The sequence below is a fragment of the Leptopilina boulardi genome, unplaced genomic scaffold, assembly GCF_019393585.1.
Source record: "Leptopilina boulardi isolate dan_hultmark-lab unplaced genomic scaffold, ZJU_Lbou_2.1 LbouV2_123, whole genome shotgun sequence".
NCBI lineage: Eukaryota > Metazoa > Arthropoda > Insecta > Hymenoptera > Figitidae > Leptopilina > Leptopilina boulardi.
The window spans coordinates 2,956,276-2,978,248 of record NW_026137667.1 but is presented as its reverse complement, the minus strand read 5'-3'; the positions used below and the strand labels follow the sequence as shown (position 1 = coordinate 2,978,248).

At 25.5% G+C, this 21,973-nt stretch overlaps 4 protein-coding genes across 5 annotated transcripts in view; 3 read left to right on the top strand and 1 right to left on the bottom strand.

The window, feature by feature from the left end:
• LOC127288019 (nudC domain-containing protein 3-like) overlaps positions 1-5,929 on the top strand; it is a gene marked incomplete at its 5' end in the record, with an annotated part of 67,188 nt that extends 61,259 nt beyond the window's left edge. The window contains 2 exons of the mRNA XM_051315212.1: positions 4,933-5,413; positions 5,495-5,929. Coding sequence (XP_051171169.1) covers positions 4,933-5,413; positions 5,495-5,680 — 667 coding nt within the window. The remainder of the gene's footprint in view (positions 1-4,932; positions 5,414-5,494) is intronic.
• On the bottom strand, positions 3,412-4,603 carry LOC127290961 (mitochondrial fission process protein 1). The gene is made up of 3 exons (XM_051319829.1): positions 4,327-4,603; positions 3,898-4,025; positions 3,412-3,830 (listed from the first exon to the last, which is right to left on the bottom strand). The coding sequence occupies exons 1-3, from the start codon at positions 4,382-4,384 to the stop codon at positions 3,516-3,518; spliced, it is 501 nt and encodes a 166-aa protein (XP_051175786.1). The 5' UTR covers positions 4,385-4,603; the 3' UTR covers positions 3,412-3,515.
• Positions 5,930-7,005: 1,076 nt separating the features above from the next.
• On the top strand, positions 7,006-18,127 carry LOC127288837 (uncharacterized). Of its 2 annotated transcripts, none has more exons than XM_051316525.1 (7): positions 7,006-7,517; positions 10,000-10,120; positions 13,788-13,898; positions 14,007-14,144; positions 14,231-14,328; positions 15,279-15,444; positions 17,537-18,127. In XM_051316525.1, exons 1-7 carry the CDS (start codon positions 7,392-7,394, stop codon positions 17,638-17,640), a joined length of 864 nt encoding a protein of 287 aa, XP_051172482.1. In that variant the 5' UTR covers positions 7,006-7,391; the 3' UTR covers positions 17,641-18,127. The 2 variants fall into 2 exon arrangements, with proteins under 2 accessions (XP_051172482.1, XP_051172474.1); XM_051316517.1 differs by lacking the exon at positions 15,279-15,444 and adding an exon at positions 15,522-15,687 and having other exon boundaries at positions 7,007-7,517.
• A 757-nt stretch (positions 18,128-18,884) lies between these two features.
• LOC127289617 (glutaminyl-peptide cyclotransferase-like) lies at positions 18,885-21,381 on the top strand. Its single transcript, XM_051317674.1, has 6 exons — positions 18,885-19,172; positions 19,688-19,831; positions 19,987-20,256; positions 20,373-20,534; positions 20,611-20,830; positions 20,888-21,381. Exons 1-6 carry the CDS (start codon positions 19,092-19,094, stop codon positions 21,037-21,039), a joined length of 1,029 nt encoding a protein of 342 aa, XP_051173631.1. The 5' UTR covers positions 18,885-19,091; the 3' UTR covers positions 21,040-21,381.
• Positions 21,382-21,973: the final 592 nt, after the last annotated feature.

Below are 21,973 nucleotides of genomic sequence, written 5' to 3'. Positions count from 1 at the left end.
TAATTGCTTATAAATATTAGTTGCTTCAGAAAAAATCAGTTAGCAGCAGCTAATTTTTTTCTTTTCGCGAACAGCAGTTTCTATAGCAATTTTTACTCCAGAAATAGTAAAAATTATTCCGCTATAGTAAATATTACTATTTTTAGAGTAAAAATTGACAAATGCGCAGAAACTATGAGGTCAGTTCCGCGTTTTACTTTTAAGATATAGTAAAAAGTTATATACTTTATTCGTTTTTCCATTTTTAATAATGGTTGCGATATCCATAGAAATATGATATTTTAATACAAAAATGGATTAAAATAAAATGCATAACGCTTTTTAATCCATCGTTGAAAATTAAAATAATAATCGATTAAAATTGCGTAAACTTTCAAAAAATACACAGAAAATTAAAAGGCATTAAAATAAGCTGCAACGCTTCTTATTTTAATCCAATTTTACTTATTTGAATACCAAAATGGATTAAAATAAGTAAAATTGGATTAAAATAAGAAGCGTTGCAGCTTATTTTAATGCCTTTTAATTTTCTGTGTAGACTTTTTATTTATACTAAATTCAAAAACATGAATTTAATTCAAAAACGAATTTAATTCAAAGACGAATTTAATTTAAAAAAATATAGGTAGATTATTTTAATATTTTATGGTATATAAATTTAATCTGTTACGCGTTTTAATACCTTATAGTTTATAATTGCGGGTTATATAGTATATATATATGTAATTTAATCGGAAGAGGAAAGTTATCTTTTGGTAAAAACTCGATCTATAACAAATTCTGCAATTAATGCTTTTTTAGGAATATATATAGTATTGACGCATATTTTTTTAAAGATTAATAAATCTTGATATTAAATACCAAATTATTTACATCAATTTATAATTAATAAATACGGAATATCCGATTGTTTATGTAGAAAAAATTATTTGATTCAAATACAGTCGCGGTTACTTGACTATATATTATTAAATAAATATGTTTATACTAGAACCGCAAATAATTTTTATTTGTATTAAATAAATTATTGTATTTGAACCAATGTATATAATAATTTATGTATTTGAAAAAAAAATATATATAACATTTAATTGACTCAAATAATAATTTTATTTAATGCAAATAAATATTTATTTAATACAAATAATTATTTAATAATAAAAAATTTTTTTTTGATGGAATAATATTGCCGCTAACGTTTTGGCCATTGTGAGCCGTCATCAGGTGCATTTCATTTATTTATTCAACAAAAATTATAATTTTATTACTTTACACACTGCCAAAAAGGTTGTATTAATTTAAGACACTTTTTCCCGATTTTTAAGACATATTTTATCGGTGTCATAGATTTCGGCCAATGACGGCGAACGAATTTGATATATTTTCCTAACCAACTGATGAAACATAAGTTCAGACAATTTTAATATGTTTTCTGTTAATATGTTAACTAATGTTCTGTTTAATATGTTTTGTACTGCAAAAACGGGTCTCTTATTTTAAGACATAAAACGCACTTATAGGAAACGTCTTAAAATTACACAGTAAAAACAAAGTCTTAAACCGTTTACATCTTAAATTAAGCCCATATATTTTGCATAAGTCTGTCCTTTTTTAATTGGTCTGACTCCGTTTACACCTTAAATTCAGCCTCAAAAATAGGCTGAAATCAAGATTTCTTTTTTAGTGTGTATCTCGACTTGATCCATTGGTTAAGAAAATATTTAAGACATTCCATATATCATTGGTCGAAATCTAAGACAATGTAATAAAATGTCTTAAAAATCAGGATAAAAGTGTCTTAAAATAAGATATTATCGTTTTTGCAGTGAATTAAGTGTTTTGTGTCTTAAAATAAGACACCCGTAATGAAATTATTCTTTTTTTGTGCGGAAATGTTGTAAAAAATAAAAAAGAATAAAATAAAATTTTTTTTTTTTACTCATTTAAATTTAGGCTGGAATTTCTCACATCAATGACATATATAGTAAATTCCCTATTGAGTCCGTATAATTTCACAAAAATATACATCAATTACCTTTATAATGCGCATGTAAATGCTACTACCCCACTTTTACAATGATATTGCAAACAAACGAGATACAGTCAGAAAAGAATTATATAGGGGAGGCCGACGTAATGGTTTATATAGAGCATAGGGGGTGTAATAGGAACTAATAAGTTATAGAGGCGCTAAAATCGTTCAGGAAAAACTAGAACAACTTCGGTACGGTTGTCACGTAATCACTGTTGTCGTTTTTGCTCAAAGAATTCCAAAACTAAATCACTTTTGCGACTTTGAAAACTTTTGTTAAAAAAGTGCATTATTTTTTTAGAATCAAAAGAAAAGTACAACAGCTAAACTTTTCACGCGCTTCTATATGGTTCATGACTCAAATATTTTGTACTCTCTAATTCTGAATCAGTAAAAAATTAATTGCACAAAAAATTAAAAGGCATTAAAATAAGTTGCAACACTTATTATTTTAATCCAATTTTGCTTATTTTAATACCAAAATGGATTAAAATAAGAAGCGTTGCAGCTTATTTTAATGCCTTTTAATTTTATGTGTTGTCCTATATTTTAAGACATAAGACACTCAGGAGTCTTAAAATTGTCTCGACTTGTTTTGTTTTAGGAAAATATCTAAGATGTTCATCCGTCATTGGGCGAAAGCTATAAAATCAGATTTTCTTTTCTATATCTAATCCAAAATGTTTGCCTGTCGGATAATAAAGCCCAGGGCTCTTTTACCCCATAATAAGGGGTATTATTAACCACATCCGTAGCAAAATATTAATTTCTCGTAAAATACTTAATGAACTGAGCTAAAATTTTGTGCAAAAAATAAGAGCTTTACAATGTTGTTAATAATTTGCAAAAAAATAATAATTATAAAAAAAAAATTTGAATTGTTTGAAAAAAAAATTTTTAATTAAACTTTTGCATATATCGTATATATTTTACGAAAACTATTCTTATTTTTATGGAAACTTCTTAACTATATTGACCATTTATAGAAAATTTCATTCTCAACTTTACTAACCGCTGTCAATATAGAAATCACGATTCTTATTCTCTCGACAATACCGACTCGATGCAACTTTCTAATTCCGTTAGCGCAACGTTCCTATATTTTAGAGACAGCTACTTTACCTACGTTTTTTAAAAAAAAGTAGGTACCTTTACCAGATATTGCTAAATTCTTCGTGTATGAAAAAAAATCTACTAGATGTCCTAAGCGGTTCTATTTTTTTAAAAAATTATCTAATAAAAACATTTCCATGTGTAATAATTTTTTTTTTTAATATTCTTAACAAAACAACCTTTTTCATATAGAATCTCTATTTTTTTTATATGGTTCTATATACATAGGTAAGGTTCTATTTTAACTATAATAAACAATTGCAATCTTTAACTCGTAATTGTTTATAAATTTCATTAAATTCTAATTTGTACTATACTATTTAATTTAATATATCACACCTATTTATATATATATATATATATTTACATTTTAGTCCTTTTCTCTTTGAATTGATTCACCATAATGAGGATAATAACCTGTCCACTTGCGATAAGTGGAGTCCATCATATTTTCAACTGACAAATCTATTGGTCGAATAATTAATGGAATTGAGGCAAGACCAATTGCAGTTGATATCCAAGGACCCTTTAAATTTAATATATTTCTCATCTGAAGAAAACGAACTCCTGCACATATTCTATTTATTGTAAATCCGGGAATAATTATTGACGCCAATCCCTGCCATAATAAAGTATCCGTTGCCGATAGAAGTAAATTTTTATTTTTATCTAAAGTAGTGTCCATCTAGAAATAGATGTTAAAATTGTAACTAATTTTTTTTTTTTTTTTTCTAAATAAAGGAGAAAAATACCTTGTAAACTTTTGATGCTTTATGAAATGTATCGGCTATTACATATCCAGAAGCTACTAGATAAGAAAACCATACAACCTTTTTTGGTACTGTATTTCTAAATGCTTCACCCACTTCATTGGTGTAACCTAAAACAAAAAGAGGTATTTATTATAATTTTTTTCTAATTATAACAGTAAGCAAAAAAATTTAACTTAGAAAGTAAAATAGATTTCCAGTTCCTTCATTTATTTATTTACAGAAAATTAAAAGGCATTAAAATAAGTTGCAACGCTTATTATTTTAATCCAACTTTGCTTATTTTAATTCATTTTGGTATTAAAATAAGCAAAATTGGAAGCGTTGCAGCTTATTTTAATGCCTTTTAATTTTCTGTGTTAACCTAAAAAATATGTAGAACAAAATAATTTTAAAAAATTAATTAATTACCCAGATACCGTAAGGGTGTATCGCGATATAAATCCACTTCTCGTTCTTTATTATCCATTATAGGCCTGGTTTTTTTACAGCTTTATAAAATTTACATTATTTTTACTCGAAAAAATTATTTTTATCATAACACCTTTTTATCAATTTTCACGAATCCTTTTTCATTATTGAATCAATTTTCAATTAAACAAAATCAGGAATAATATTTAAGAAAAGTCAGAAAGAAAATTTATTGATGTCAACTATAACACCATGTGACAAAAATTTAATTGGAATAATTCCTATTAATTCCAGAAGATGGCGATAATTTTTTTATACTAGTGACCTCTGTACATACACAAGTACCATATGTATGTATAATATATGTACCCACTATCAATATTGCAGGTTATATTATGATTGTGATTAATGTTGTCCTTTTTTATTCTTTTATTAAATGGAAGGACAACACGATCAGGAATTTCTAAAAATTTTAAGTGAAGAAAAAAATATTTCAAATTTTTTAAATGCATTTTTTGGTTTTTTATTCAGATGGTATGGATATTTATTTAGAAAAATTTTTGTTTTTATAAAGAAAATATTTTATAAATTTTTTTTTTTTTCTAGCACTGATTTTTACGTCAAGTCAAATGTAAAAAATGAAATTGATTTTGAAAATTTATTGAATGAATATAATGAAAAATGGAAAATCAAATCAAAAACTTATTTTGATTTTAAGGAACCAGTGATATTTTCTAAAATTGAGAATACTATTTCTCAGTGTGTTGAAAAAATTGATGAGTGTAAAAATTTTAATAAACAATTTACAGAACAAACATCAGACAGTTATAATGGTGCTGTACGTGAAAATTATACATGGTCACAAACAATAAGTGATTTAAATGTTATTGTCAAAATTCCACAATATGTGAAATCAATTAATCAACTTAGAATTAGTGTAGCGTCTGAAATTATTAAAATTGACATTAAAAATGGTAAATTTGATTATAATGAAATTGAATGGATTACACTTTTAAGTGGACAATTTTATTTTAAAATTCGTAAAGACGAATCATATTGGAGCTTTGTTTCTGGACAACATATTATAGTGCGTAAATAAATTCAATTATTTCGTTTTTTTTAATAAATTTTTTAATTATTAATTTGATATAATTTACTAATTATATAGATTCATCTTGAAAAAACTGTAGAACGTTGGTGGGAGGCTTTAATTTTAGGAGAAGCAAAAATTGAATTAGCTAAAATTGATTGTACACGAAATTTAGATGAATTGGGAGACGCTGAACAAATGAAATTAGAGGAATTAATATGGAATCATCAGCAAAAATTGCTGAAGAATTCTCAGAAGAAATAGTATGTTATTTTTAATTTTTAAATATTTTATTTGTAATTTGCAACTTTGTTAATTTTTCTATATTTCAAGAGAGAAAATTTTTATGAAATGGAATCATCATTTTTGTAAACTTAAAACATTTTTTTAAAAATATATATTAACTGGAAAATATTTTTTCTAATAAATTTTTTATAAACGTTGAAATATTTAGAATTTCTGTAAATAATTTGAAACCAACTAAACAAATAAAAATGTTATTCTCAATTTGAATGAATGGCATAATATTTGAAATGGTATGTCTATAGAGGAGATGAGAAGAGAGGAGAGAAGAGGAGCAGGTACAACTGTTCTCATTCAGAGGAACCTAAAAGTCTAGTACAGTAGTAGTTTTTCTTTCATTATTTTCTTATTTTTACTATTATAAAATTATAAAATTTAGATCAAATTTTATTTATAATCGTAAGTTAAAATATATTACGAAAACTTACTTTTAGAAAGCAATACCTTATTATATTATATATTTAGAATTAAAAACAAAAGTTTTTCAATTTTTACCATTTTTCAACATAATTTTAAAATTAGAAAATTACTCAAGTGAATGAACACACCTGTTCTAAAATTCCTGAATGAAAGAGTTGAATGTTATTTGTAGATTTCTTTTTTTCTTCCGAAACCTGCCTTACCAACAAAAAGTTGTATTTTAAAAATATAATACACTTTTTGAAATATCTTCTAAAATTAAGAATCTGATATATTTAAAAGCAAATTACGATTCGTGAAGAAAAATTAATTTTCTATCCTTTAATAATGTTTCCATTATTTACATAACATTTTTTTATATAAAATGTATTATATTATATATTTTCCTAAGTGTATAATTTTTCCCTATACAAAATGCAGTCTTCTTCCACTATTATTATAATCTAATGAACCCGCATTTAACGACAAAATTACTGTTGTCAATAATTTCTCTTGTTCAACTTTCTCTCTTATTTCCAATAAAAAAAAAAATTAACCATTTTTTTAAAAATATTTTGTTATTCTACTTTTTTTTGAAATAATTATTATCTTTTTGTGTGCAATATATTTTCAAGTATAAAAAGTTTACGCAAAAAAAGTTATGATTATTTTTTGTAAACAAAAATATAAAACAAGAATATTGTACATATTATCACGAGCGATGTTCAATAATATGAATGTATATAGAAAACTCGAGCTTTGAAGCATATTTTGTGTTCAAGTTGAGCACCTTTTCAGGTGAAACACACAGGTAATATAACGTGCCTGAGGCTGTCTTTCCATCCCCACCTGATCTCTAACTTCACCGGTTCTTTCGACTCTTTGGTCAGGTTCTGCTTTTCTCCAAGGCACAGGAGTTGAGCCGTTAGTAGTGTTGTTACTGAGGGAATATTGGTGTAATGTGCTCCGTGTTTTGTAACTTGTGTCTTCATCGATTATTATATTTAATTAATTATTGTCCATCAATTGACGATAAAGAAAAAACTAATTAATTTTATTATCTTTAAAATAAAGTTTATAATAATTTATTACAAATGAAATCAAAAAAAGTGCGGTGAAAGTTTAACGTGAATGTGAGTGTATGTGTGTGGTGTAGTTATATTTAAAAAAAAAAAAACGAAAAAACGAAAAATCGTGCTAAAAAAAATTCTTTTTTGTTAATATATAGTTAATTGTTGTTTTGATTTTGTGCCAAGTTGAAAATTATTAAAAGATGCCTTGCTCTGCTGTAACGCTCTCTTTGGCTACCATAACTGGTATTATTGCTACAGCTCTTCTGGCAATTGCCTTCTCTACGGATAACTGGCTATATACGGAGGTCAAACGGGCCCAAATTCAGGTAATTTTACAATAGAAATATCGCTATTTTAAGTTTAGTTAACTAAAGATTTTTATCTTTCTCTGGATTAGAGAATCCGTTTCTATATTCTAATAATAGTATAAGAAAGTACAATAGGCTAAAAATTATTCTATAAATTTGTCTTAACATTTAACGAAATGTCAGTTGAAATAAATTTTTCCTGATAACTGCTTTGGTAATTTCTACCATATTGCATTTACTGCCATACCGTTGGGTTTTTTCAGCCATACGGATGTTGCTTTATCAACAAAAACAGATTAAGGGTATGTCAAAGCTTATACTTTTTATATAAAAGCTACAACATTCCCTTAAGAAGAAAAGTAGACTCCTAGCTCAAACGAAATGAACAAAGAACAAAAATTTAGCTATAACCTTTATAATTCATTGACAAACAGAATAGCTTGGAAAGTATTTATTTGATTTCCCTCAAAATGCAAGATAACGTAATGTTTTCCAAAATTATTGCCAACAAGAGTAGTAATACTAATATGGGTTATTTAAATTTTTTCCAAGCAGAATAAAATATAATAATTAAAAATCAGTTAACTTTTCTACAAATTGGAAATACCGCATTTGACGCGCCACTGTTTGCCACCTGCGATGAGGGGGCATATTAAGATATAAGAATGAGATAAGTTAATCTTTCTCTCCTTTTCTAAACACAACTCCTTGTTTTATGATCTATATACTTTTCGGCTGTACAGCAGCACTCATTAAATTTCACGGGGCCATTTTTACGTTGTATTATTTCTTAGAGATCATATTTGTTAGACAATACAGATAGGTCAAAATTTTATTGCCACCTATGTGTTAATGTTTTCATTAGCAAATAAGAAAATAAACAATACAAAAAGAAAATAAAGATAAAATAAACACTAAAAATAGGAAAATAACTAAAAAAATAGCTATTAATAATTGTATTTTCCAAATACGGATTTTTTTTCACATATTTTTTTAACGATTTTGAAAAGACGATACCAAAAAAATATATTATTCTCTAATAAAAAAAGCAATGCTATTTAACAAATTAATGTTTTTAAGAGACACAATAAAATTTTCATTAAATCTTCTTTCTGGTACATACGATCGGCATTCCATCGTTCCTTGACATACCAATCTGCGCCGCACCCATTTTCTAGCACGTTGACTGCTATAGGTCTATACATTGATTCTTTTTAATTCAATCACAAGATTCAAACATAATTATATATTAGAAATTGCCCTATCAGGGCCCTAGTAGGGAAATGAAACGCTGATCAGGGCCAAATAAGGACGAACAGAAAATGTGTATTTCCTATAATCAGGGCCACATCAGGCGCGCGGCGTTTCATTCCCTAATAGGGCGGCCTGATCCGCCCCCCGATGTGGGCCCTGGCAAAATTTCTACTAAATAATAAAATGAAAAAAAAAATCGAAAAAATATTTTTGAAATAAATAATGAAAAGTCGAGAAATGTTCTAAAACTTCTACTTTCATTATATGGTGCAGTGTCCTACTGTTTTAGAACGTATTAACTTTTCGGCTCCTACAAGGTCGTTAAGATATTATTCACCTAGTTTTAGTCTATCTCTCCATAGAATTATGATCACTAATCTATTTTTAATAGACCCAAGGAAAAACCAAATTCTGTATTTCCTACCTTTAAAACTGATTTTGATAATTATATTTTAAATTAAACATTATTAATATTAATTCATATTATTAATATTATTAATAATAATTCGTATTATTTAACATTTGCTTTTTTATTCAACATATTATTTAACAATTTTTTTTTTAAATTAACGTTTCAAAATATATTATGCCATTCACATATTTAACACCAATTATGTTTTGAATGGAAAAATAAATTTTTTTCTCACATTGTTTTTTTCTTTTTATTTTCTTTTTTTTTTTTTTTAATTTCTGTGGGACGTGACATGGTCACAGAGTGAGAAAATTGCAGCACATTTGAGAAAGGAATAACAAGAGAAGGTTGACAACAATGAGTTGAAAGAAAAAAAAAACGAAGAAAGCAAAAGCCTTAAATGGTTGTATATTAAGATATAAAAATCTTAATCAAGAATAGATATATATGCGAAAGGGTTTGTTTTCCTTTCTATGTCAAAGAAATTGCCTACTGTCGAGTGATAGTACTGCGATCACAATATATAATGTGGCGAAACGACAATTGTGAAAGCAGTGCCAAATGACTCTCATGCATGTTCCTGAAACTCTCTTTTTAAAATACAATACAACGTATACATACATTAACTATGATGATGATGTGAAAAAAAAACCTAATACAATGTTGGAAGCAGCATACCAAAGAATGAATAACTATTAAATATCCTATAACCATTTAGAATATATTTTGAATAAAATATATATATGTTTATACTAATAGTGATAAATGTTATGCCTATATATAGGTAAAAATTTATCTATATATCTTTTGTTCATTGTTAAATTCTGTTTGCAGCAATATGTTCACAAACATCCAGAGCAAAGTAATGTGATTGGACCTATGAATAAGTATTATTACTATACGAGAACTCAGGGTCTCTTCAGGATATGCTTTCCCAAAGATCGACCACCCACGGGTAAGTTGAACTTCAAAAAAATTTAAAAAAATTTTTTAATAAATTTATTACAAAAAAAATATGATTAAATAAATCCACAGAAAATTAAAAGGCATTAAAATAAGCTGCAACGCTTATTATTTTAATTCAATTTTGTTTATTTTAATACCACAATGGATTAAAATAAGCAAAATTGGATTAAAATAAGAAGCGTTGCAGCTTATTTTAATGCCTTTTAATTTTCTGTGTCATCATGCTCTTTTTGAATCATTTTTCTTATATGAAAACAATTTTATTTGAACCAATATATTTTCTTTGTATTAATTCAATTTTTTGATTATTTCAAATAAAATTTGTTTGATTCAAGTAAATATTTATTTAATCCAAAGAAAACGTTTGGTTCCAAACAAATAAAATTTATTTGATTCAAATAAATATTAATTTAATCCAAACAAAAATTTTGGTTCCAAACAAACAAAATTTGTTATTTAAGTAAATATTTACTTAAATCAAACAAACGTTTGGTTCCAAACAAACAAAATTTATTTGATTTAAGTAAATATTTATTTAATCCAAACAAAAATTTTGGTTCCAAACAAACAAAAATTTGTTATTTAAGTAAATATTTACTTAAATCAAACAAACGTTTGGTTCCAAACAAACAAAATTTATTTGATTTAAGTAAATATTTATTTAATCCAAACAAAAATTTTGGTTCCAAACAAACAAAAATTTGTTATTTAAGTAAATATTTACTTAAATCAAACAAACGTTTGGTTCCAAACAAACAAAATTTATTTGATTTAAGTAAATATTTATTTAATCCAAATAAACGTTTGGTATATTTAACAGGGTTGCCGCGGATCAAGGGAATTTTAAGGAAAATTATTGGAAAAATATCAAATTTCCAAAAATGCTACTAAAATTATAATTTTTGAAATTTTCAATTCTAAAAATTATTTAATATTTTATAATTGCAATTGTCTTGAAATATTTTCATTAAGGACAGGAATAAAATTTAAATTCAGACTGAAAAATACAATTTTTCTGCCAATCTGATTTTAATAAAAATTTCGAATTTATTTGAACTAAATAAATTTGTAGTTGATTCAACCAAAATTTGGTTGTTTCGAAACAAATTTTGTTTTTCTGAAAGAAATTGCATTCATAAACGAAAAATGATTCAAGAATAACGTTCCAGGGTCATACGAAGAATTTAATATGTTGAAAACAGTTTCCGCTAATGGCACTATAACTAATAAGAGGGGGGAACAGTTCCTTTAGCATCAGGTGACTGAGAGTCACGCACGACACGTCTCTTTTTTCTGACATTCCCTGCCGCGACACCGAAAAAAAAATTATAAAGACGTCACAAAATCGAAAATCCCTCATTGTTTATTTTTTTTAAATAAATTAAAAATAAATTAATTTGGAATTTTTTTTATTTATATTATTCGACAACATGTCGAAGTAGTGATATTTTCTCCATATATGTAAAAATTACACTGAAAAAAAAATTTATTTGATTCAAATACTCGATTACTTGACTATTATCAAATAAATATTTATTTGTATCAAATAATTATTATTTGAGTCAATTAAATGGTATTTGTTTCAAGTACAGAAATTATTGGTTCAAAAACAATTTATTTAATTCAAATAAATATTTATTTGATAATACTCAAGTAATCGAGTATTTGAATCAAATAAATTTTTTTTTCAGTGTATCATTGGACCTTATATAATATCTTTAATTTTTAATCAAGTTTTGAATTTAGTAACTGAATAAAAATTTTCAGTCGTATTTTACTGGAAATCAGTCGAATTATGTATAAACATAAATCTGCACTATCATTTATAGGTAAAACAGATTTAAAATGTTTTAATTGGTAAAATTTTTTACTAATTTTTAAATAAATTTACTAATTTTCAATAAAATCTACTAATTTTCAGTTAAATATGACTTAATTATGGAAATCTTACTGAAATTGCTAAATTCCTACAAATTAGTGAAATGATTCAAAAGAGAGTCGAATTTAAAGCCAATAATCAACTTTCATAGAAACATCCTAAAATATTCCATAGAGGTTCGTTAACAATGTTCTTTTTTTTCGACTAAAAATTTAAAATAAACACAAAGCTATAAATTTTCATGGTAAACGGCAAATAAATATAAAATTAAAATGAAAGAAGTAAGTGAAATTTTATGAAGGAATAAAATACAGTTTCTTATGAGAAAATGTACTTTTACTCGGATTCTAAGAGAAAGAGAAGAGGGGGGGGGGGGTTTCAGATGAGGATAGAAAGAGTAAAGGAAGGTATAATAAGAAATTTCCAAGCGGAGAAAAAGGAAAGGATTATAAAGACGAGTCAGATGAAATAGAGGTCGAATTCCACTATATCAGTGGAAATTGATTTTTTGTTTTCTCCAATTCTACCGTAAAAAAAACAGGTGTTAAGAATACAAAAGTTGATTCGCACTTTTAGAATTAAAAGAATTTTGCTATAAAAAAAAAAGTTTTCTAATCAATTTTTTTTGTTAATTATTTTTAATAACATTTATAAATATAATAATAAAATTACATATATATATGTGTGTGCAATGACACATATGTATAAATTATGTACCGTTCTTTGACCAAGAGTTCCTAATCGGTTTTGAAGCTCATTGCGCATTTCCGGTGAGACATCTATATGGTCATCGATAATTTATAATAATTTCACAATAAAACCAATTCTTACATCCGTAAATGATTATAGTTGATAGAAATATACGAAAATCTATATACTTTTTTTAATCGAGTATTTTTTTTTTTTTTTTTTTTTTTAGTGTAATATTTATAATATGTGCTATATGCGTATAGAAAATTTTATGAAAAACTTTAAGTCAATAAAAGAACACAGTTACGATTACCTCGTTCAGACTAAGAAAGAGCATTATGAGTACAGTTATATTCCCGAGTCAACGATCTTTAGTGGCGGATAGTTTAAAATAAAACTGGATTTAAAAGAAGGTCAAATTCTTGAATAAATAAAATACACAATTGAGTTTTCTTTATGAAAAAAAATAACTATGGAATATATAATTAAGGGGCTGGATTCTGTAAGGGAATGGTCCATTGGACGACTATGCAACAGGGATATATATATATGAGGAATACAGCTCCTCGAATTTTTATTCGAATTATATTTTTAAAATAGAAAGTCTGCCTGATGCAAATTTACTTTGTCAATAATTGCTGAAATTTTGAAAGTTAAAAAAAATCAGCTGCGTATTCAATTTTAATTGCTTTACAAGAAATGAAAAAATAATTTTGAATTTGCGTTCAATTTTGCAATTTCCTATAGAAATAGTTTGAAATCAAAATTCTTTAAAAATTTTTCACTATAAATACAGATGAGACAAATACAGATAAATATCTTAAGATATTTATCCTTGAAATTAATAGAAATTGTCATCTGTTAAATCAATTTCAAACAGGTGATTCAGCGTTAAGATGCGAAGACTGCAAGTACCGCTATATAGTCATAAAGTAAATGCAAGCAACATATTCCCACGTCAAAAGAATATTTTATAAGACATACATATTTGTACTACAAAATTTTAGTTTTAGCAAAAAGAGCAAATAATAAAAATACTTTTAAAAATGTAGACTATTAAAATTTTTAATGAGGCTTTTTTTTGCAGTGGAAACATATTTAAGTCCTGTGGAGACGCATTGCACGAATGTCAATTACTTTATTCCTGATGAAGAAAATGAAACAAGAAGCTTTACAGAAGATGCCATGACCAGACTTCGTAAGAGATATTGATAATTATTTTTATAAAAATTTTTCATCTAAACTAAAACAAGTTCTTTATATAGAAAATCAAATTTTAAGTTGCAATTTCAATCAAATTTTACAGACATGGGACGTTCAGTGATAGCTGTTTTTATTGTGGCCTTTCTGGCGATATTCTCAGCCTTTTGGACAGGAATAGTGGGCTGTTGGCGTAGATCACCAGGAAATATTACTGCAACTGCCATACTTATGTTGTGTGCTTGTTAGTATTTTCTGTTTTTTTTTTCTAAAAATTTTAGATTCAAGTTTTAGAGAGTAGAAAAGATCAAAAATTTTCCATTTTTAAAGGTTTGCTGAGTGCTGCAGGAATGGGTCTTTGGCACGGAGTTGAATACTACGAAAAAGAGAAAATGATTGGAGAAGAATATTTCCAACAGTGGAGCAATGTAAGTATTTATTTACATCGAATGATTTAGAAAAAAAAAATTTTATGCAAGAAATTACATCAAAACGATAAAGTAATCAATGTCAGTTTTTTTCCATATACAGAAATCTAAAATAGCCTACGAACCTATAACAAAGGATTGAATATTACTGTACTAAATATGAAAATTTTAAAGTAATCAAATCACAGAAAATTAAAAGGCATTAAAATAAGCTTATTATTTTAATCCAATTTTGCTTATTTTAATCCATTTTGGAATTAAAATAAGCAAAATTGGATTAAAAAAATAAGCGTTGCAGCTTATTTTAATAGCTTTTAATTTTCTGTGATAACATATACACTGAAAAAATAGTATTGAATTAAAAAATCCTTGTACGTTAATTTTCTCGAATTAAGAAAATTTACGCTTCAAGTACGAAGTTTTCTTGAAACAATGCCACTTTTTTTTTTTTGTTGGTATTTGAATACACGTGCTAAGGAAGAACTTACATAAATATTTTTATTGTTATTTATGTAAGTTCTTCCTTAGTACGGCAGTAAAAACACAATTTTTTTTTCTCAACCTACATTTTGTTAAAAATTAAGAAGAACACAATTCCAAAAAATTAGAATATTCAAATTCCTATACTGTAAAAAGAAAGTACTAAAATCACAGAAAATTAAAAGGCATTAAAATAAGCTGCAACGCTTATTATTTTAATCTAATTTTGCTTATTTTAATACCAAAATGGATTAAAATAATCCAGCTTATTTTAATGCCTTTTAATTTTCTGTGATAGTACCGATTTTATAGGTATCAAAATAGAACCAAAAGACAATTTAGTACCTAAAGTCGGTATTATAAATTAATACCTTTTGTTTAACAATTTTATCTCGAACAAAAACTGGAGTGAAAAATTTCTATTTGAAAAACAAGTGCATAATAGATTTTTTAAAAAAAAAATCCTATAGGTTCTAAAGGATAATGCAGTTCAATGGTATGATTGGTCCTTTTACCTAGCCTGGTTAGGAGTAGCAACATGTTTAGCGGCAATGACCCTATTCCTGATAGCTGCATCTTGTTTGCGCAAGGAGCGCATCCGGGAGCAAACCCAGAATATTCAATACATTATGCCAGGTGAAAATGAAAAATGAGAACAACCCTTATAAAACTAATCCCTGCTTTTTTTTTTTTTTTGGTTAACCCAATTCTAGGTCCTGAAGGACAATTCACTAATCTCGTATGACTGGTCATACGTGGTTGCTTGGGTCGGCGTCGGTTGGTCTTTGGTCAGCGCTATATTGTTTAGCGCAGCGGCGATATGCTTGCGGGGCGAGAGAATGCGTGAAGAAGCGATGAACATGCAGTACCTCATGCCTGGTACATAATATACGTAACATTTTATTGCTTTTACTAACTCTTCATTTAATTATAAAAAAAAGATTTATCAAATAATTAAGAGCGCTCTGAAAATGGGATCGAAAAAATTTAGATTATGTCTATGATAGTTTAAAGGTATTAATCAAAACTCTCATAAACGTAATTTTTGTGCCTCAAGTATTTTTTTCAAAAGCGCTTTTTATAGAAATTTTTAAATTGTACTCTGAATGATTGGTTAATTAACAAGAAATAAACAAATTTAGTTTAACTATTGTCCGCGACAAAATTATACAAACAGTTTTCTGAGGCTCTCAAATTGAGACCATAAACAGCATCAAAAAGTTGCATTCACAGAAAATTAAAAGGCATTAAAATAAGCTGCAACGGTTATTATTTTAATCCAATTTTGCTTATTTTAATACCAAAATGGATTAAAATAAGCAAAATTGTATTAAAATAAGAAGCGTTGCAGCTTATTTTAATGCCTTTTAATTTTCTGTGTTATCAACAATTTGATACACTTTATGGTCTCAATTTGATATCCTCAGAAAAACTGTGGCAGGAAAATTGTACTTTCGGTTATTAAATCGCTTTACTAAAATAATGATTTTTGGAAAAAATCTAAATTTTAATTTTCAAGGTCGTTTTAAAATAATTTAATAGCTGAATTTTTTGCTCGATTTTTTTTTGGTGAAACGCTTATATAGACTTTTTGCTAATAAAAGTGATTTCTATTTCAATATACAATTTCCTTTTTTTTTAGCAAAGCTATTTAAAGTGAAAGTACAATTTTTTTTTGTAGACTTATAATTTTCTCTCGGATTCTATGATTGTGACAGAGACAGAAGCTGTTACTTCTTGTTTGCACTTCAATCTAGTTTGCATCTTGTCCTACCCATATGTTTCCAGTAAAAAATAAGCACAAAATGAGAAGGCATTTGTTTTCAGTTATTCAAGGAATAAAAAAAAAGCATTCAGAATAAAATTTAACCTAATTTTTACAAAAAATAAAATTTGCATGGCGTTATTTCCTTCTATCTTTTATTATTAACAAAAGAATATAATTTCCTGGAAGTTTTTTTTTTTAATTTTAATAAATAAAAAGAGAAAGAATTTTTCAAGTGTTTTGTTAAATTGGTGTATAATTGATAATATACTAAACAAATTAAAAAAAAAAAATTAATATATTAAAAAAACTAATAACAGGTATAACTGGATTTAAAATTTTTGAAGAGTTTTTGAAAAATTGTATAAAACAAAATTTTTGTGTATATATAGAGAATGATATTTCCTCGATATCTCATCAATAATTGTATTGTGATTGAATTTTTTTCTATCTAATTGTGATATGCTCTATTTGTATCGAAAATTGAGAAAAACTAGCCGAGCGCATCAAAAGTCCCCTCGTTGGAACTGGTTATTCCTCTGCGCAGGGGACTTTAAATATGATTCGCGGCTTATTGCTTTTTAATGTTCAATAAAAAATTGACTTGATCTATATATAACTTTCTATAAAAATATTATCAATCGTACTTTATTGACTAGTTTTATAAATATATATACATTTTTGTATTAAATTTTTTTATTTTAATCTTTTTTTAAAATTTTTTATTAAATTAAAATAAATTTCCTTTTATGTCCTTTTTTTTGCCTCAAATTTTTTTTGTCAATAGCAGGAGGTTTGGTATTTCTGCTCCAGGCAAAAATAAAAATCAATATCCTGAATTCTACATATATACTTTTTGTTACCTATTCTACTCTTTTTTAACAGGGCAAAAATTTTTTAAAAATTTATTTTACTCACATTTTTATTCAGTTTCAACTAAAATATTGATATTTTTCTTTACAGTTTACCCTCAAAAACAACAATACGCCTACGCTGGATATCCAGCACCAGCGGCATATCCAGGACCTTATTATCATGGTTCACAATATGGGCCTTATAATTATTGAAAATCAAGTTTTTAAAGTGTTTCAAGTGCAATGAAGAAAAAAAAAATAATTAAAGGGACTACACATAGTCCAATTTAAAACTGAATCCCTCCAAAATTCAATTGTCCGTTTTTTTTTTTGTATAAATTTATTCAGTCATATATAGTAAACACTCAAATGGATGCTTTAAAATAATAAGTCATTGTTTAGTTCTAATCAACATATATATGAAAAAAGAGACAATTTTTTAAGTAGTTATTTCTGCATATTAATTTTGTTATACAAATATTGCAATTAATTTTGTGTACCACATAAATGGCGCAACATTATTAAAAAAAAATGCGTGTACATTATTATTAAGTAAAAAAAAAAATAAAATTTTGGTGCTGTTGACTTGAAAGCATCAGGATCAAAATTCAAGAAAGACTAAATTTACATATATTTAAAATATACATATTGTATATTTGAAACTTATTGATCATACTTCGAACGTTAACAAATAACTTTATCATCAAAGTTTAAATATGTTAAATACTCATATTTTCATCGAAAAAAAAAAGGATTAGAATAAAAATTTTATCAAAGTTTTTTTCAGTTAATGAAAAAAGCGTGAAATACTCTAATGTATTAATTAAGTTTTTATTATATCTTAATAAAAAAAAAAAAATGTAAGTGTAATATTATTACTTAATAGTGTAAATTAATGAAAAATAAACTTTATACTGAATAATGAAAATTAATTTTATTTCTTGAAATTCAATTTTTTCAATTAAATCCTAATTGGCTAATTTTGTATCGTTTCCATGGTAACGTTTGCATAAGATAAGGATAGAAAAATTGACAAGAGAGATGAAAGATCGTTCAAACTCCTCTTTCTCTTTCCTTAAGCCCGTCAAGAACTTTTATGGAAAGAGAGAGAGGAGTTTCAACAATCTTCCATCTCTTTCTGCCTGAGAAATCAAATATGGCCGTAAACTGGAGTACTGGATAAAATACAATTTTTCTTTTAATGCCTCAAATTAAATTTAAATCTCATATTTTGTGATTATTTCCTTTTTTAAAGGATTATTTTAATCAGTTTATTTAATAATAAAATAATTAAAACAAAAATTAAAAAATTATTTAAAAAAAAAATAGATTTTATCGTCTCTAATACAGAGTCGATTATAAACTTGTCCTCCAGTTTACGGACATATTTTTCCCATCCAACTTCTGAACACCGCCTACAAAAAGTGAAATTATCTTCAGGTTATGTGGATGTTGATGTCGTGTCGAAATAATCCATTGTATTCAGTTCTGACAGTTTGTTGTAACAAGTCATATAAAAAGAAGAGGAAAAAAAAATAAATTGTTATATTTTCAACAATACTCTTAATTTAACTAATTTTATTTGTAATAATTTTTTGAATATTTATAACAGTATTATATTTTACTATCATTTTTTTTTATTTTAATAACTAAAAAGAGAAAATATGTTTGTGATATTTATACTACTTTTAATTTTCACAACCTGGACGACTCAAGCAGAAAAAGTGAATTTCAAGAAACAAAAAGTAAGTTTTAAATCTAAACTTATAATTTTATATTTATATAAATTTACGATTTAAATTTTGGATAAAAAATTAATAAATAATTATATTTTTCTAATTGAATGGTGAATTTCGAAAAGGGCTCAACTCGAAAAAGCGTAAGTGTCATTTTCGCATAACAATTGATAGTGAAAATGACTCTTAGCCTTTTTAGAGTTGAGCCCTTTTCGAAATTCACCATTCAATTATAATATGCAGAATTTTAATTTAATTTTTTTTAATTACTTTAATACAATTTTTCAACAATTCAGGGAAATAAAATTTTTTTTAATTAAAAATACTCTAAAATTCCATTATTCTTTAAAGTTTGTAAAAAAATTTTATCAAATAAAATTAATGAAAGTTTCAATTTAAAAAAAAAATATGCAGAATTTTTTATTAGCATATCACGAGATTGTTCAATGATCAATAAGGAAAATTTAATGTTTTTTTTTACTGTTTTATCTGGTTTTTATTTTTATAATTATAAATATTTTCAGAATTTACATCAGCCTGGTGAACTTAATGTAAATCAAATAAATATTCTTGCACAATTATCAAATTTAACTCATATGGATGAAATTTTAGATAATATTTGTATTGAAAGAGTTGTGGGAACACCTAATCATGAAGCTGTTAAAGAAGTAAGAATATTTTTATTTACTTTTTAAAAAAAAATTTTTTTTTGTTTAAAAAAGTTTTAATAAAAATTAAAAATTTTTTTTTTGTTTAAAAAAGTTTTAATATAAATTTAAAAAAAATTTTTTTAGTAAATTAAAAATTTTTAAATTATTTCTAGTATATATCTAATTCAATGTCAAATCTTGGATGGTCAGTAGAAATTGATACATTTTATGACAATGCACCAATAATGGGAAGACTAAAATTTAGCAATATAATAGCAAAACTTAATCCACATGCAACAAGATATTTAACAATAGCTTGTCATTATGATTCAAAATATATGCCAAATATAAAATTTGTTGGAGCCACAGATAGTGCTGTACCATGTGCACAATTAATTAATACAGCAATGGTTATGAACAGATATTTAAAAACTGTGAAAAATGTGAGTAAACTAAATTTCAAAATTATATTATTATTATTATTATTATTATTATTATTATTATTATTATTATTATTATTATTAATATTAACAATTATTTATTTTTTTCTTTAAATCAGCAAGACGTGAGTCTAATGTTTATTTTCTTTGATGGTGAAGAAGCATTTGAAAATTGGGGACCAAGGGATTCAATTTATGGAGCTAGACACCTGGCTAAAAAATGGAGCCAGACGCCTTGTTTAGAACATTTAGGCAATAATATTTCAGAACTCGATAAAATAGTAAATATTTTATATAAAAATATTTTATATAATTTTTTTTTTTTTTTTTCGAAAATTAAAACTGAATAATTTTTAGGATCTACTAGTTTTATTGGATTTAATAGGGGATCCAAATTCAAAATTTTGTAACTATTTTACAAATAGAGAAAAATGGTATAAGTTACTATTATCGGCTGAGAAATATTTAGCTGATATGAAATTGTTTGAAAACTATTTTTATGGACGCCAAAAGTATTTTGAAGAACATTCCACACCATCTTATATCGAGGATGATCATATACCATTTCAGAAAAAAAGTATGATATAAAAATTTATAAATTTTTATCTTAAATTAATAATATTTTCTATTTTAGATGTACCAGTACTACACATCATACCATATCAATTTCCAATTACCTGGCACACTGAAGACGACAATAGAGAAAATATTGATTTAGAAACAACTGAAAATATCAATAAAATTCTTCGAATATTTATTGCCTCATATCTACATATTCAGGTTTAAATATTCACCTATAGATTTATTTTTTATATTGAGAATGCGTCTCTAAAAAATAATCTTCAAAAACTACTAAAAATATTCAAACGAAATTTTTTTAACTAAAGGGATTAATTTTTTTTTGTAAAGCTACTTTAATTTTAGAATAATGAAATCGCCTGTATAGTTTTTCTATTACCAAAAAAACCAATGTGTAAATAATTTTTAAAGAGCAATATATTTTCAATTGTATTAGATATATAAATAATAATTATAAAAAATGTGAAAATAAACGTTATTTTTTTTGTAAATATATGAAAATGTAAAATTTCTATTACAATAGACTTGTAAATAAAAACTTAAAATATATTATTTGAATTTTTAAATTATTAAAGTCTATATGAATATAAAATATATATTAAGTAGCTTAAAAAATTGATAATAATAAATAATTTCATTTTCACAAATTTCTTTAAAAAAAAAGACTTACCGAACGTAGATTCCGTTAACAGAATTACGGCAGCATTGTCTTCTAAACCACATCCAATTGGTCACTTCTGTGTAGATTCTAAGGAATAAAAAAAAAATAATAAAATTATTAATTTTTTTTTTAAATTTAAAACTTATGACAGCGAATACCGCCAAAATCTTAACAAAAAATGTACGGCGCACTTTTTTCTTTTAAATCCGAATTTTCGGAAAAATTGTCAATTTTTTACATTGCATGATATTAAATGCGAATTAAAGAAAAATATAATAAATTATAATTAAAAAAACATATGAACTTACAGATATAAAGATTATTTTATATTCATCATCCATCCAAGAGGTGCTCTCGTCATTCAAAACTTACATAAAACACTCGCGATTTTAAAAATTTCGAACACCTGCTTTTTGTATAAAACAACTTTTTTTAATTAAATATCCGATCGCGGTTTTAAATATTACGAACACTCCCGAT